General features: G+C 31.6%; 1 protein-coding gene and 1 long non-coding RNA gene across 45 annotated transcripts in view; one reads left to right on the forward strand and one right to left on the reverse strand.

Annotated features, from left to right (window-relative positions):
• Positions 1 to 2,055, reverse strand: part of LOC114372076 — a 41,096-nt gene extending 39,041 nt beyond the window's left edge. For 33 of the 44 annotated variants that reach the window (XR_003658140.1, XR_003658138.1, XR_003658135.1 and 30 more), the window contains exon 1: positions 122 to 2,055. This is a non-coding gene — a long non-coding RNA (uncharacterized LOC114372076). The remainder of the gene's footprint in view (positions 1 to 121) is intronic. The other 11 variants (XR_003658149.1, XR_003658123.1, XR_003658146.1 and 8 more) reach the window with 11 other exon arrangements.
• Positions 2,056 to 14,676: 12,621 nt separating this feature from the next.
• On the forward strand, positions 14,677 to 17,199 carry LOC114369990 (putative serine/threonine-protein kinase). The gene is made up of 6 exons (XM_028327272.1): positions 14,677 to 15,001; positions 15,090 to 15,217; positions 15,373 to 15,589; positions 15,704 to 15,941; positions 16,042 to 16,189; positions 16,417 to 17,199. The coding sequence occupies exons 1-6, from the start codon at positions 14,941 to 14,943 to the stop codon at positions 16,759 to 16,761; spliced, it is 1,137 nt and encodes a 378-aa protein (XP_028183073.1). The 5' UTR covers positions 14,677 to 14,940; the 3' UTR covers positions 16,762 to 17,199.
• Positions 17,200 to 18,757: the final 1,558 nt, after the last annotated feature.

Genomic DNA, 18,757 nt, shown 5'->3' on the forward strand with positions numbered 1-18,757 from the left:
ATCCAAGATTCAGAATCCGGAGTAGAGATCACCAAATCATGTAATAAGACAGCCGTTCACTGATCTTCCCAGAGAAATCAAAGAAAAAATAATGGAGAAGTAAATCAAGAAAAGCTCATACCAAAAGTACAAACGAAAGGCAGAATCTGATAAATCAGAATCCAGGGAGTAGAGACCACCAAATCAAGCATGAGGCTGTAAACGCAAAACCATTCAAAACACTACACCAGGAAAAAAGAGGTTAACAACTCAATCCATATGCCCCCATGATCAAATTCAGACCGAACCTAGAAACAAAACAAAGGGATTCCATCGAAGAAAAATTACATTATCTATACTTTGTTAGCAGTTCTAATCTTCTGTATGAAGAATGAATGCAAAATTGATACTCCAGCATACTGCAATATGAACATCACCATTATCAAGAAAACAGTAAAAGGAGCAGTAGAATTTCTCCAAACCAATCAAAGAGTCAACCACCCAATCACACTGTCCCAAATTCTTCCTGTGACATTGTAACAATCCCCAAATGCATAATACTTTGATTGTTCCTGTTACAAACCCACACAAGAACTCCCACACTAACAGAGGGGTTATTATACTTACACCGACAAACAACTAGATCAAATTCCAAAATAAACTGGATAGGCATAGCCAGTCCAAAACAAACAAACAATAAAATGATGAATGCAAGGGTAATAAAACCTAAGGCTTCACACAGAAATCTTCCGCCACACAGCTTTTCCACAGCCTCCCATGCCAGTCACATCCGTTGCTTATCTTCCCTGTAAGACCCAAGCGCAAGTCACAGCAAATTAAACCTAGAAAACTAAGTGAAACATAGAAACAAAGAGACAAATCCAAGAATATTCAACTAGTAGACACCACCAAACCATTTTCGAGGCGGCTTCACACTATGCAGAACATTACACGAAACTATTCCGAACACTACGCTGCAGAAAACAGATTCACAATTCAATCCGTGTGTTTCGTGATCAAGTCCAGGGAAATTGAACAATAGAGGAAAATCAAAGAAGAAATTAGGTTTATCGAGAACAGTTAGCTGTTTAAATCCACCGTATCAGGCATAATATCTTTTTATATTTTAATCTTCAATCTGACACAGTAATCTTAACGTGCTGCAAACCGATGAAACACAAACAGTTCAACTCCATCAACTATTAGATAAATGATTATCCATGACAAAATGAAGAAAAATGCTCTATAATTCAAATAATTGATGTAAAAAGTCACTAGACTATCAATTTCTTAAGATCTTCAATTCCAATAAAAGGGTATCAATCGGAAAAACACAAACTCGATTAAGATTGGAACAAGCAAGAAGCATAACAATCCACTTAATGGAAAAAGAAAAATAGAACCGAGAGAAACAATTTCCAAAGATGAAAGAACACATTGACCCATAATTGCAGAGATAAATAAAGCTCTCAGTAACCATTGAAAAGCAAAAATCAAATCCAAGATTCAGAATCCGGAGTAGAGAACACCAAATCATCTAATAAGACAACCACTGCTTCCACAACCCACACCACACATTCACTGATCTTCCCAGAGAGATCAGAGCAAAAATCATGGAGAAGTAAATCAAGAAAAGCTCGTACCAGGCCAATGAAAAGTAGAAACGAACGGCAAAATCTGATAAATCAGAATACAGGGAGAAGGGATCACCAAATCAAGCATGAGGCTGGAAACGCAAAACTACTCTGTGTTCCCATTATTGGCAGCCATATTGTGTTGATTGAATGAATAGCAATAGAGTTGCAGAAAGAAAGAAGGAGAAGAAGGAAAACAGTGATCTGAATCTGAATCTTCCTTCTTGCAAAGAGGGGTTGTGTTGGTGAATAAATGAGAGGAGAAAAGGTGTGGCTTAAAAAAGGTTGTACTAGCCGTTGCGGAAATCACCAAACCCTATTTGCGTAAATTGTTCAAATAATTTGAACGTTGCAACAAAAGATCACAACGCAACCGCTAATAGCCAAGAATACAAGAGGCCCCGTCCCCCAAACGGGTTGTGTAACCCTACTTTGCTTTCCTTTCGGCCAGCTTTCAATCTTTTTTATGACACAAATTTTGTATATATATATTTTCAAGTGATTATAAATTTATTATATTGATTGATATGTGCAAAAAAAATTATTATTAATCAAGGTGTGTCGGTTCGAAGGAAATGATTTTGAAAAATTTTAAATTTTAAAAATTTTAAATACTTTAATTCAAATTTTTTTATTTTCAAAATATTGTATTTGGATAAAAAAATAAAAATTAACGAGATGGAAGGAAATGAATGAAAAGATAATAAAATATATGGTTGGTATGTTTCTAAAAAGAAGAATATTGATGCGAAATAGAGAGTCGTTGGGGACCGAGACCCACCCCCGATTGCTCCGCTAAGACGATGTTTCATGAATAAAGAGATCTTTGAGGAAAGAGTCATGAGTTTGAGAATAGAATTTCAAAAAACTTTCGGGTGGAATAGAGGATGAAGGTTATAAAGAAAATACATGAATATTTTGAAAAGATTTTTTATCAAGAAGAGAATTTTAATTTCTTACCCCTTAGAAGAAAATTAAAATTTCACATTTTTAGTTATTCTAGAAGGTTTTTGTTTCTATTATGAATGCTAATTAGTGTTCCAAGGATAGGTATTATGTATTAGTGCAAAAGACTTAGGTATTATGTATTAGTACAAAAGACTTCTGGATTACTTGTTTTGGAAATATATTTAAAAAAACGACCCATGATACTCATTACAGAAAGTATACAGATTATTTTAAGGAATATGTTTAAATGTGAGGTTTTCCATATTACAAGATGCCATGATTCTTAGCCTCACGATCACAATTAAGATGTTGTTGCCTTATTCAATCTCATAGAGAGTTCAGATACGAAATAAAAATGGTTGGTTGGGAAGAAGACCATGGAAGGGACTACTGTGGCAGAGCAACAACCAAAGAGCGTGATGGCAACGATATTGACGTCAATGTGGTTTGGGATGGTTGACGTTGTCTTCCACATGTCGCCATTGGAGAACGACCACATTAACTTTGGTACATGTCATCGTTGGTTCAAAGAGCACGATTGTTACTAAAAAGGGAGGTGCAAGAAGTAAAAACCTTTCTTCTTTTAGCTTGTCAAGTTTGGCCTTAAATTTTTTGAGTCCAATTGGTTTTTTTATGTTTTGAGTCCAATTTACCGTATGTTTTTTATTTTCTTTTAAAAATAACCATAGCTAAACTAATTATTATTATTATTTTTAAATAATAATAGTTATAAAAATGAATAATTTATTTAAAGCATATATTGGTCATATTTGCGAAGACTAAAAACGGATTAAACCCTAGAAAAAATATATATCATACCATGAAGGAATAATTTTAAGATATTTGTTTACCTTATGATGGGAAAGACTTCCTCCAATTCCAACAATGCTTACCAAATGATGACTCTTTCACCCCAAGTAACAACAACAAGCTATATCATAAATCATGAATGAAATAAGAAAGCTCTTACACTACTAGTGCTAGGACTTGAATCTGCTTAAGCATTCCACTTTTGTGTCAAATATAAACAATTAAAACGCCTTAATTCAAAGATAAAGCTTACTTAGATACCTAAATTTTAACTGCAGAGTGTGTAGTATACAGTTGTTACAAATTTATTATCACAAATTTCTTACTTAATACTTAAGTTTGATTCTATTATGCAATAATGTAATTCTAATTTTGTCTGTGTTTTGCATTTCTCCTCGCAACCGACAATGTTAATTTCTAAACTTTATGAATTGTTTTGAATCGTTTTAAAAGTTATAAAAGCATTTCCTATTCATCAAGAAAGATTCACTTTTGTAAGTTTTTACTTTCTCTTGAAAATTACAGCAACCCGTTAGCCATTTATGTATAATTTTCATACTGAATAAAAATACAATTGCACAATAAATTTTAAAATAATTTAAAAAAAATACATAAATGGTAGCTTGTTTGCTGTTTAATATTATTTAACATTTTAATATCAACCATATTCGTATGGAAATATTCACTCAAAGATCTCAGATGTAAATATAAGAAGCAATAAAAACAGAGACAAGAATTATGTGGTTCGATTATATAGACCTACATCCACGGGCATAGTAACGAACAAATTTCACCATGACAAAAATTTGAGTACATGACAATGTTGTTCCTTCGAGATCGACATTTGGACACAACCTGATGAATGATCTTTCAATGTAAGCTGTTTTCGGAACTTATGTTTGGCCTACTAAATCCAAAAAAGCACGGCAATATATACATTGTACATGAATACATTTCACACCTAAAAAATTGGTTAATCCGAACTTTGTCTTAACGACCCTCTTACCTATACATTTAAATTGTATAATCTAATAAAATTAACTATACTTGCGACTCAAATTATAATATTATTCCTCAAATCATTAGTGAATAAGAGGTTTTTAATAAATAGCAAGTCTTTTTTAACAGTTTGTTAGTTTTATTAAATTATTTTTATCTACAACATTTGTAACTCCCTATTCATTTTACATTTCAAACCTTAAATTGTACATATTTAATATTTTTAAAATTTACAATTATTCCAAATCCCAAAATATGCCTCTATGTATACATCAAAATTACTCTACCATAATACAACACTAAACAAAATTAAAATGTTATTAACGGACCATTAATCATTTTCTTCGAATTACAAACACTGGCCCAAATATAGCATACTACTTCAATATTGCTGAGATGGGTCTTCAACAGAAAATCATATACAACGGGCAAAAAAATCATAACTAGATGGATCTTCAACAAAAAATCTTCAACAAAGTCTCTGATGGGGTGTGAGCAAGCATCAAAAGCTCTCTGTTTTAGATGGACTAAGCTGGACATGGCTTCTCTGCTGTCCTTTTTCATGTTGTCCCATTAAAATAACAATGCATAAGAGTTGTGTTAATATTTAATGATGATATTTAATTTTAAAAATCATGAAAATTGTATAATTTTAAAAGACACAGGAAAGGACAATAGAGAAACCAAATTCGACTAAACTAGCTTTTTGCGCACATTCAAAGTCTATACAACATACATATCGCGATGGCTAACTAATGCATTGAGGCTACATTCAACAAACCTCTCCCTCCCATGACAACTCATGTTCTTCCCATGACGACTCTATTCACTCTTTGACAAATGCGAAATCTATCAGTAAGTGTACTGAGTCACAAGTAATATAAAAGGTAAGAACTTAATGTCAAATCATAGGTAGTTTGTTTCATTCGGAAAAGCATTCATTCAATATGTAGACATTTGTATAAAATCATGAAATAGAAATAAACACAAGATATAGTTGCAATTCTAAAGATACCTACAAAATTAATTATGTAAATGCGAGAGATAAACATATGATTAAAACGTTGGGTCATTCTACTGAGTAACTTGATGCAATTAAAGGTTTTTCTCTATTTAAGGTTGTTTCTGTGTTCTATGCTGAGGGCAAATACACCAAACACCGATTCCTCGCGTGAATGGACTAATTCTATTTAAACCTCGTTCTAGGATGTCTCATCGAACTTAGCCTAAACGAATTGCATTACAAATACAACATATTAAAAACTAAATCCTTGCACTTCGTGTCCAGACACAATTATCTAGCCCTGCTCTATCCCGTTCTAAGGATTCAAAACATTTTCCAATGCTAAAGATCCCTAACTTTACACACAAATGGGTGATTAGTCCACAAGCATGCAATAATGAAATGCAGATAGAAGCAATGAACACATCAAAACAACATTAAATAGATAGTAAAGAGTTTTTACATCAAGGCTCAGCAGAAATTCCCAACAAAAGCTTTAGCCTTTCATGGCAAGTTATCACTTTTCAGCTACAATAGGGATTTTTGGAAGCAAAATTCAGATTACACAGTGGTGAGGATGTCTCCTCCACCTCTAGGAACCTAGAAATCACTCTAAAACCTAGAATCCTCTTGAAAGTTGAGGTTTTTGGTGCTCCCCTTGCCCTACTGCGTCTCTCACGTATATCTCTATTCTTCCAAAAGCTAAAGAGTCCCTCTTTTTTTTTTACGCCAACTTCAGCTTTTAAGGACTTTCTGTCCTCAAAGGCTCACTTAGCGCCATTTTCGCGCTAAGCGCGAGTTAGTGATTTTTGGCTTAGCGAGTCAGGCGCGTTGGGCGCCAGAAGAGACAAATGACTCTCTGGGCAAGCTGATGGCGCGCTGAGTGCATGCATGCGTGGCAGATTCTCCTCACTCACTAAGCCAGCTGATGTCTCGCTTAGCGGATGTTGCTCGCTAAGTGCATATACCTCGCTTAGCGAGACACCAGCTATTGCAACCTTCTTATTCTTCATCTTTTCACATGAAACTGAAGTTGAAAACACATTAATTCACAATGAAGGGAATATCTACTGCATAAAAATTAAACTAAACATAAAAATATGTACAAAACTACAAAAAGAACTATAAATTAGGGGATGACATAAATTTCATAATGTTTTTCAATACAAAAGTTAGTCGTAAATGACGACTAACAGACTCCTCCTTGTCTCGCACCACCTTCTTCCCTCGGCATCGTTCATATTGTCATGGCTCTTGTTCTTTCGCCTTTTGGAATAGGTGTTCCATAACAGTAAAAAATTAGCTTTCGGAATAGATGTTCCATAAGAGAAAAATAAATCTTCCAAAATGTGTTCCATTATAGTAAAAATAGCTTCCAAAATAGGTGCTCCATATAATAGTAAAAAAATAGTTTTCTTCTTTTAGAATAGGTGTTACATAATAGTAAAAAATAGCTTCCAAAATAGGAGTTTCATAACATTAAAAAATAATTTCCGAAATAGGTGTTCCCTAATAGTAAAAAAATAACTCCTGGAATGCATATTCCATAACAGTAAGAAATAGCTTCTAGAATGTTTGTTCCATAACAGTAAAAAATAATGGTTAAAAATTAAAAAAAAACATTTTATGCATTTTAGAAAGCCTATTCTGAAACTCAATCTATATTCCAAAATGGTGATTCCTTAAGACTACTATATAGCTTCCAGAATCGTGTCTCTAAAATAATGGTTGAAAATAAAAAATAATATGATAGGAAGTGTAGAAGGATAATTTGATATTTTCAAAGAGAAATAGGAAGTGTAGAATACACACATGGGAGTGCAAATTCAAATCCCAGCATATCAATCACAATTAACATCATGCCTCGTTTTTTTGGGGTCAACGCACACCATGCCTGAATGAGCCCAATCCAAATCAAAATTTACCTTTAGGCTGAGGCCTCATTTTATTGAGCCTAAAATTTTGAAACCCATAAGGAGCCCAAACATAAGAGTTCAAAGACCATCGATAAACAGTAAAACTGGGCACCGCCCCAAAAATTCAATAACCTAAACATAGATAAACAAAATTACAAAATAGAAGCAAAAAAAAAAAAAAAAGAATAAATAATGACTCAGTTTAGTTTTTTTTTTTTTGAGAGAGAACTCAGTTAAGCTAAGGTTTACTAGTTTAGACTAACATTTGTCTTACACTAAATGGGTTTGGAATAATTTTTAGAAATAATAGTTTTAACAAAATTTTAATTATATAATTATTTAAAATAAAAAATCAATCTCAACATATACGTGTATGTAAACAATGATTTTTAATTAAAAATTATCATCTTCATATCCTTTTACTTTTGAAATTTGCTTAAGTACTTGAGGAAATAGCCATGGAATGGAAGGCCATCCTCAAGAATTTAACTTATATGGATAATTCACTTCAATTATTATTATTTTTGTTTGCTAATTATTGGATACTAAAAAGAAGATGAATCAACAAAACTAAAACTAAAAGTATGCATAACATTTTGTAAACCTCCAACTTTTCTAGTTCAGAACTCGTTTAGCTTAAAATGTTTTCTATTTTTATTTTCTAAAAATATTTTTCATTTGCATATTTTCAAAACTTAATAACATGCTTATTTTGTCGCTCAAATCACTATTTTCAAAAAATGAAAACAATGAAAATGCATTTAATTTATCTATTTTTAAAAAATAATTTATATGATTTTTTTTTTAAAAAAACTAATGCAAATATATCTACATTTCTATTAATGAATAAAATTTTGATACGTATTTTAAGTGTTAAATGTTTTACACTAACATCCGGTTAAAAATTTCTACACTGTCATTTTTCATGAAATTTTGAAGTCGTCATATCAATAGTTTATAACAGTCTTTAGCCATCAATAATGATTTACTGTGTATTTGGATTTCCGTTTAAAAAATTGAGTTTGGTTTAACTTAACTTTTTGTAAAAAAAAAAAAAAACTGTATAAACTTAACTTTAGTTAAAAATAAAAATATATTTGGATAACTATTTACAGATTATTTCCTAGAGATACTTGTATAGTTGTATCCCATCTTTAATGTGAGCATTGAGGAGGAATTCTTTACTCGGGCACAAATAAATGTGTCAATTAATTATTATTAATTGTCAAATTAAAATAACTAAATAAAAGTTATACAGGAAATAAAATGCAAATAATATCGATATGTTTATGAAACATTTTAAATAATATGAAAACAATAAAAATAAATAAGCTAATGGAAAATTAATTTATTTATTTAATTTAATTCAAATAAATTAGAGTTTTTAAATTAAATCATAATTTATTTCTAAATTTAGATTATATCACTTTTATCTAAAAATCGCTTTAAAATAAACTGCAATCCCACTTCTAGTGAGAACTGAGGAAAAAAAAAAAGTCGACCCCGACCACTGTAAGCCATCCTTGTGGACATCATGGGAAAAAAAAAAAACATTACCATATATGGTAAAAAAATAGAACACGCTCGGTCAGATTTCAGGTACATGATCAATTAAATTATGTTCAACTACTTGTTTAAATTATGCGAATATTCTGTACGAGGAAAACGATTTGACACATTATAATTAAAGATTCCATCATATATAAATCTTTTTAAAAAGACAAAAGAATAATATTAAAAGAAGAAAAAATTATGCCATAAAAAAATTATACAAAAATTATAATCTGCACCATGTATAATAAATTTATTAATTTTTAAAATAATTTGAACAGTAATTCATAATTATATAATAGTATAAAATTATTTTATACTTTTAATATATAGATATTAAACTCATATTAAAAAAAAATCCAGTTTTGAACCCAGGATGGGCCGAAAGCCGATAATAATAAATAAAAAAAAGCACAAGCACAGAAGGATATAACAAAAAACAAATACATCTTGTGCCCAATGAAGTCATTTTAAAAAATCATTTAATTAAATTCTAATGTGTGCCCAATAGACTTAACAATGTGGTAATACTTTCTTTTTACATAATGTTAACAACAAAAATCTATTACGCAGATGCAATTCCACCTCCTTCCATTGGAACCTCCTTCTACGCCATTGTAACTCTCGATTCCACTCATTCACTAACCAACCTCCCACCTCTACAACCATACATTCCTTTTATTCTTGGCCCACCCATATTGAAGACCAAAAGCTCACATCACTTCCATCTTCCAACACTCTAAATATTCCCTTTGAAACCACCCTTCACCACCCCCTACAAAGTCACACACATTGACCAAATCACTCCACCATTGGGAGCCATTCAAAGAATTATGACCCTACACAAACTTATCTAGACTTGTGATACCATATTTATCCAACAAAACCTCCCTTCAAAGTCTATCTTTCTCACTCACCAACCTCCACATCCATTTCCCCACCAAAGCCCTATTGAACACTTCTAGATTTTTAATTCCTAAGTCACCTCTCTCAATAGGAGAACACACCACATCCCACTTTATCCAAATACTTTTTTTCGCATCTCTCTTTGCTCCCCATAAAAACTCAGATTGTATCCTATTGAACACAACATACACTTTCATGGGAACTTGAAAAAGACAAGAAATAAAGAGGTAGAGAAGATAATACCGACTTAACGAGACAAATTCTCCCTCCAAAGGATAAATGCCTCTTCCACCAAGGTGCTAACTTCCTCTTCATCTTCTCAAAGATAGGTTGCCATGTTGTCATCTTCCTTGCATCTACACCCACTGACATTCCAAAGTAGGTAAAAGGCAAGTTCATGGTTATGCAATTCAATAGGCTAGCACAAGTTAGGACACCCATTTGATCCATATTAAGGCCCATCAAGCTACTCTTTGAGAAATTAACCTTCAAATCAAATACCAATTCAAAGCATCTAAGAATAGTTTTTAAGGAAATAAAGCACTTGACCTTATTTTTGAAGAAAAAAAATTGTATCATCTGTATATTGAAGGAGTGATATCTTGAAGTTGTCATTCCCCACACTAATACCTTCCACCAATTGCTTTTCTTACCAACCCACTTAACCCCTCCGCCACCACCATAAAAGAGAAAAGGTGTCAAGGGGTCCCCTTAACACACTAAATTCCTGTGTAGGACTCTCATTAACAAGAATGGACATAACTGAGAATTGTAGGTATCCCTATATCCATTGGATCCAAAGCAAAGTTTGCATAAATTCCCTTGTATCTTGAGATTCAATTAGGACAAATTTCTCTAGGTCTTGAGAAGCAATTAAGAAGGAAATGTAATTTATTCAACCTCTTTTCATACAATTTATTTATTTTCAATTCTCATATTTAAGGTTGAACTACATAAGATTAAATTGATAACACTTATTATGTTTGGAGTAATCTAAATAACATATATGCTAGAAAATCCCACCTTATCAAGTCATTAGAAGCCTTTTCAAAGTCGACTTTAAATATCAAACATGGTTTTTTGTTTGCTTTTACCTCATGAACCACCTCATTAGCTATCATCACACCATCCAAAAAATTCCCCCTCCTATAAAGGACGATTGTCTTATATCCACCACATTGCCCAAAACCTTGCTTATCCTCCTAGCCAAGATTTTTGCAATGATCTTGTAAAAGCAACCTATTAGTGATATAAGTCTATACTCCCCCAAACTAAGTGAGTTTTCTTTTTTAGGAATGATTATCAAGAAAGAAGCATTGGAGCCTTTAGGCAATCTTCCATGTGTATGAAATTCTTGAATAGCCCTATGGATATCATGCTTGATGACCTCCCATCACTTGTTGATGAACTTGAAGCTTAGTCCATCCAGAATGGGCCTCTTATTCCATCACATTCTCACACAACCTTTTTTTTTATCTCTTTCTCGATAAATATGTCCACAAGTAAGATTCTATCCTCCTCATTCCTAACTAAGAAATTTTGGAGTGAGATTCATGTTGTTGATAATTACTTTGAGGAGCTATGCAAACTAATGATGCAATTTGCTAATGTACTCATACTAAAAACTAAGTGTGTGTTCACTACAAGAAATTTTCCAAACACCTACCGACACTTTTAGGGGCGGTCATTAAAAATGTGGGTTATCATTCTATACCTACAAACATTTGATAAACTATGGGTATAGGTACTAGCATATTACTACAAATGTTTGATTTAATCACTATTTTTTTAGTGATGGATGTGAAATTATGGGTATAAATAGCATATAGCTACAAATGTTTGATTTCATCACTATTTGTTTTAGTGATGGGTGTGAAACTATAGGTATAAATAACATATAGCTAGAAACTAGGGAGATCATGAAGAGCTTGTTGAATCCTAGCCTTGGGTGTTATTTAGTGTGAAATCTCCTTTAAGATCATGTTGATTCTATAAGATGAAGTATTTGGATAATCCTGACGTCTTGCTTTTGCTTTTGCTTGTGATGTCATCCTAGTTAAGAGTGTTAACGTCAGATGTCCATGGTGTAGCTATTCATCAACTACATGTACTCCTAGGCTACCTTCACAAAAAAGTTTTAAATGATACCACATGCATATAAGATAAGAAATATTTGATACATTGGATTACGGGTGGGTAAGCGGGTCGGGTCCATGGATTGACCTGCGGGACCCACAGTCCGCGCGGGTAACAGTGTGGTATGTGAGATGATACCACGCATTGGAAATATTATTCTTGATCATGCTGGGAGATTAAGAACTAAAAAACTTGATCAAAGTGTGGTATGTGAGATGATACCTATGATGATTATTGAACATGATATTCCATTCTCTTTTGTTGAACATATGAGGTTTAAAGAGTTATTACAATATTTGCATCTTGATGTTAAGGTACCCTCTAGGCGTGTTGCCACCATGAATGTGAACAATTTGTATGATTTTTGAAAAGAAAAAAAGAAGATGAAGATGTGGAGATGGAAAAGGCTCAAGCTACTTCAAGTATGGAATCATTTGTTGTTGGAGATGTTTAAGTTTCATATTTTATATTTAATGTTTGGATTTTCTTTTGTTAAGACATTATTTATTTTGTTGATGTAATTGACTAATTGATGAGATTTTATTTACATTTGTGTTAAACTTAATTTGGTTGTGTAACATTTTTGTTGAAATTGTATTTTTTTAAAAACTATGTCCGTAGACCAGTCCATTTGGTCCATGGGAGGGCGAACCAATTTATTAGATCCGTTTAAGAGTGAGGGGGGGGGGGGTGGGCCCAGTCCACTGCCTATGTGGGCTAACACAGACAGGCCTTACGCGAGATGGATTGACTTGCTTTTCCACCCCTACATTGGATTACATGAATACCTCAATGCGTATGTGTTTGATTAATGTCAAATGTCATGTTTGTTACATGTCTCCAATTTCATACGACGAGCATGTAATGAGATGTATCTCACTCGTTTTGTTTTGTGTGTTTTTGTTATATGTGTTGGCGATAGGTGATGTCTAGTAGGACCAAGAGGATGCCGCTAGATAAAGCATAAGCCTGTATTTATGTATTTTTATTTTACATTTAATTTGGAATTGTAAAATTTAATGGGTTATGAAATGGAGATTGGATTAATGTTATTATTTCTTAAGTTGGTTTTATTTTTTTATACAACCTTATTGTATCACCTTCGGAGTGCTAAGATAGTTTTGAGTTAAATTAGTATTTGTGGTATTTAATCATGTGTGGTTTGAGGATGTGATATTCTATACTTATTAAAAGTTTTTTTTTTTAAATTTTTTTTGGTAATATAATCTTTTGTAATTTTATGCTATCGAGGTAAAGAGTGTCACAACCCTCTTAATATTTTTTTATTAAATTATTCTTTGAAAAATTAATTTTTATTACTATTGTTTTAAAATTTTATTATTAAATTATTTTAAAATATTAAACTACTAAATTCTTCCTTATAATATCACTTTAATATTTTTTTATCAACTAAAGTAATTATCGTGTCTTTTATAAGAATAATTTAAGAGAAAGAAAGGTTATACACTAACATGTTAGTATAAAATTTTTTTACATGTCATCCAATCATAACTTATTATTTATGGTCATTTTGTTGATTTATTAAATAATTATTTTAAAATAACTTAAATGGTAATTTGTGATTAAATGACCATGTAAAATAATTTTACACTCTCAGACATTAAACTCATAATTTAATCACTATATTTTTTTAAAAAAAATTGATGTAATTAACATATATTATTTGTTTTCTTTACATGACATATATTATTTGTTTTAATTTAAAGCTCTCAAATTAACAATTATTCCCTGTCCCCTTTTTAATTGTCAATTTTTTCAAATATTTTTATTTATCTTTCATTTGCAAAATTTAACATCGCATTTTTTTTATCAATTATACATTTTCTTGTCACCTAATATTTAATTAATTTACACATGCATTTATTGTGGAGGAAAGAAATAAAATAAGAATTTATACAACTATTTTATTGAAATAATATTATACTTTTTAGTTTTTACATGAAAACTTTAAAAGACATGAAAAGGAACGCAGGGAGTGTTTTTAAACTCTTACACGTTAAATTTTTATACTGATGTTTTTATGATTATTAGAAGATAAAAAATATTTATTCAAACTGAATAATCTTAATTAATTAACTTTAATTAAGATTGGATACTAACAAAATATCATACATGATATTAATACATTTTTAATTTCTTTATTGCAATATTTATTAGTTACACTTATTAATATATAATATAACCTAGATCTAGTTTTGGCTATTAGATACGTACGTACTTAAATGGATAAAAATTAGAAAGATTATTTTTATTAAAGAATGTTTAATATATATTAGCAAGTTTTGTATATTCTTATAAATGAGTTTTTTTTAATATATTTGATTTAAAAGATGAAAATAAAAAACTAATGAAATAATTATTTTAATAAAAAAATTATCTAAATCAAACCATTAAAAAATTAATTTAATTTAATTCAAATCAAATCAAACTGACTTTATCAATAAAATAAAATAAAACCAAATTTTATCGCAAATTTCTCTAAATTGTTTGAATTGAATTTAAGATAAGGCAAAAGTACTTTTAATTTAGAAGCAACTATTAATTTCTTCTTTATTTATTACACAAAAATTTGTTATTGTGTATTAAAATTCAGAAAAAAAATACTTTACATACTTTGATTCAAACATTAAAAATGTGGATAGAAATGGATTATTCATGCATGAAAGTGTGGATAGAAAAGCAAAGGTCACCTCATCAGCAAAGTTCCATTCTATTGTTCATACTTCATATTACAATCAATGATTTGTTCCGGTCACTTGTTAACGTCAGAAACCTCCAACTTGCAATGGGAATGAATGGGTCGTCACTCTAGACTTGTGAGAAAAAAAAAAAATTCCAAAATGGGAAAAGAAGAAAAAGAAAGTGTCAAAGGCATAATGAATTTCATTACCGTGTATTCTCTGTTCTCTGTTTACTGAAACATGGTCTTTCTCATTTTCTCCACACGCTCTCCCTGTCCAAAACCTTCATATATTACCCCGAAGCACCAACATCCAAGAGAGTGTTCAGTGTTGTTACGTTAAGCTTATCTCAAAACATGAAGATTCCTTGTTTCTCTTGTTTCTCGCCATCGACCACTGAAAAAAACAACAACAACGGTACACACACATTAATTATTATTGAACATTTTTTGTCTTTTGAATGTTTTTATTCATTATCTTTGGTCTCTCTTGGCTTGCACTGCAGATTACCCAGATGAAGAGATCAACGATGGGAGCTTTCGTTTATTCACTCACAAGCAATTGAAATTAGCCACGCGCAATTTTCATTCCTCGGAGAAGGTTGGAGAAGGTGGCTTTGGATCTGTCTTTAAGGTAATATATACATTCTCTATTCTCATTCTCTTAATGAGTTTATTGCTTGATTGGCATTGATATGCAATGCAATTTGATATATTGTAAGTTTGTAACCAAAATTAACTAAGAGGGTATGTTATGTGAGACTGATTTGGGATTTTGGCTTGTAAAAGGGGAAGCTTGTGGATGGATCTTTTGTGGCGGTGAAAGTGCTTTCGGTTGAGGTGGAATCCATGCGTGGAGAGAGGGAATTTGTGGCGGAATTGGCCACACTTGCAAACATCAAGCACCAAAATCTTGTAAGCCTAAAAGGGTGTTGTGTGGAAGGTGCTTATAGATATTTGGTCTATGATTATATGGAGAACAATAGCCTCTACAACACTTTCTTAGGTAATTAGTCTAAGGATAATTAGTTTCTGTGTTATGCTTTTGAATTTCCAATTAAGTGTTAGCAATTGAGGGCAGAAATTAATGATTTTTCTTGTTGTGGCTTTTGATTGATAGGTTCGGAAGAGAGAAGGATGAGATTCAATTGGGAAATAAGGAAGGACGTATCCATAGGTGTGGCTCGGGGGCTTGACTTTCTCCATGAGGAGCTTAAGCCTCATATCGTACATAGAGACATCAAAGCCAAAAACATACTTCTTGATAGAAATTTCATACCAAAGGTTTCAGATTTTGGTCTGGCAAAATTGCTGAGAGACGAAACATCTTACATCAGCACTCGGGTAGCAGGGACATTGTGAGTTAGAACATTAAAGATTTTTTAAATTACCTTGGCTAAAAAATTTGAATCCTTTTCATTCCATGACTAATGGGGTTTCTTGTTTTTTAACCAACAGGGGTTATCTAGCTCCAGAATATGCAAATTCCGGCCAGGTTTCGCGAAAATCAGATGTTTATAGCTTCGGAGTGTTGCTTTTACAAATTGTGAGTGGCCTAGCAGTGGTGGATGCCTATCAAGACATTGAACGTTTCATAGTGGAGAAGGTATGAAATTGAAGTCAAACATTATAATTAATGTAGCTATCTAGCTAGTAGATTCAGCCTCACTTGCTGGGGATACAATTAAAATCAATTAGAAAACGAGATAAAGGGTTTAACCCAAACGGGGAATAATTAAAATTGCTTTTTTGTCTGTTGTGATTTGGTCAAATTGAAGAAACGTGTGTTTGTGTGTTAGAAGTTTGAGCATGAACATGATTTTTCAATTTCAGGCGTGGGCAGCGTATCAATCTAATGATCTATTAAAATTGGTGGATCCCATGCTTAATATGAATTTTCCAGAGGAAGAGGCATTGAAATTCCTCAAGGTGGGGCTGCTTTGCGTGCAAGAAACTGCCAAGCTTAGGCCACGAATGTCAGAAGTTGTAGAGAAGTTGACCAAGGACATTGATATGAGAGATGTTCACATTTCGAAGCCAGGGTTCGTTGCTGATCTCAGGAACATCAGAATCAAACAACAAAACCTAAACTCGTCCGAGGAATCAAGTTCTGCTGGAGCAACCTTTACAAGCTCCATTTCGAGTTCGGCCAATCTTGCTCGTTATTTATTAGATTGAGCACGTTTTATCGGCATCATCCTCGATCCGTATCGTAATTGTTTTACAATTAGTTTATAACCGACCCGATAAAACAACATACACCAAGATTGAACATGTTTTTAGGATTAGGATCATGACAAAATTGGTCACCCTGTATAGCGGTGAGGAGGATTGATCAGTGTTTATAGTCATTTTTTGTTCTTTGGTTGCATAGGTTGATTTTTTAAGATTTTTTGTTCTTCCGGAGAAAGAAAAAAATATATTCTTTTTTGACTAGGCTGCGGAGTCACATTGGGCGTGCTTTGTGCACACTGCACAGGGTAAGTAAGTACAAAGTGTAGACCATGTCCTCATGTCAATAATTTTTTCATCAACTTTCCAAATCAATTGGATGATGTTAATTTGTTACGAAGAAAGAAAGAGATTGATCAGAGCAAATGCTAATATGTGGTACTGAACTCTTTCTTTGAAAATTGCCTCTTCTTTCCTAGTTGCTTCAGTCTCGATTTGTACTAAAATGCAGACTAATTTTCGCATGTTCAATTTTACTATTTTGGTTAATGGCCTGTTAGAAGATAATCAATATTAGACACAAATTGAGAATTGTAAAAAGAAAAAGGAAAAAAAAAGAGACACAAAATGAAAACATCTATGTCGTTGGCAACTAAGATAAGTGGCGGCGCCGCGGCGTTTTATTTCTTTATATACATGACAATATAGTGTTTTTCTTTAGGGAAAAAAATATTTTGACACCGAAAAGAGGGTGTGTTGTGTACACATTCTTTGTATAAGAGAAAGCTGAGAAGAAAAGACAAAATAAAATAAAATATAGATAAAGATGTATGCGTAATATGATGAAAAGTAAAAAGAGAAATAAAAAATAGTGTAAGAGGGGAATAAAAAATGAGTTTAGGGAGATTACTTACGCCTGTTTCCTAATATATACTAAATCCTACCTTTTCTTCCAAGATTTGATAAAATGACAGTTATTATTATTTGATTTAAAAAGTGTGCTAAATCATTTTAATTAAAAAAAAAAAGAGGTCATCATTTCATTTTTTTAAGGAGTGAATGAATTCATTTTATCGAGTAGCAGAATTGGCAAAGGTAATCGATTTAAGATAACTTTTTTTGTCGTTGTTGTGAATAAGTCATCAAAAATTTAAGATAACTACAATAAGCTAAAGTTGACTTTAAAATAGTCTAACACTAACAAAATAATTCCTTTCGTAAGGCAATCGGTTACATACCCAACAAAAAAGAAAAACATCACTATTGACAACTCCAACAGAATAAATTCCAAGTCAACCAGATAGCAATCGATGTATATATATCTAAGAGTAAAAGAGGTTTTTTTTTTGTTGAAAAGAGGTTAAATAAACGAGTAATGCTTTATTTTTTTACAACAAAATAAACCAACAATGCTATATTTATTTATGAACACATTATAAATCAGCATCAAGTAAAAGATAAATATATTTAATATTTTGAAAATATAAAAAATATTCTAAATTGTTCATGACTGATAAAGTAATAAAAATACTGTAGAAATAATTTAGAGCCATTCTAAATGATTTATGAATTTATTTTAAAAAAATTATAGTATAAATATTTTTATACAATTATTATTTAACTACAATAAAAATTTTAATTTTATTGTAATTATTTTAAAAATTATATCTAAAATAATTTAGTGTGAATTTTTATATAGGAACAATACATAAAAATTAAATTCCTATTTTAATTGTTGGTTTCACTTATCTTAGTTTTTCCACCTTTGTGATGCTTTCTCTTTTTCAAAATGATTAGTGATCTAAATAATATCTAGTGAAAGAGAAAGAGAAATCAAAGATACCTATAAACAATAGGTGTATATGTATAAGGATAGATAAGTAATCTTTTTTTCAATTTAGCTCTTCTTTAAGATTTTTTCTTTAAGTATTTGGTATCTGATGGTCCAACAAAAGGAGGGGAGATACTTGTAAAAGGTATTTCGACATTATTTTCAACTTAG

Source organism: Glycine soja, chromosome 10 (genome assembly GCF_004193775.1).
Source record: "Glycine soja cultivar W05 chromosome 10, ASM419377v2, whole genome shotgun sequence".
Classification (NCBI taxonomy): Eukaryota; Viridiplantae; Streptophyta; class Magnoliopsida; order Fabales; family Fabaceae; genus Glycine; species Glycine soja.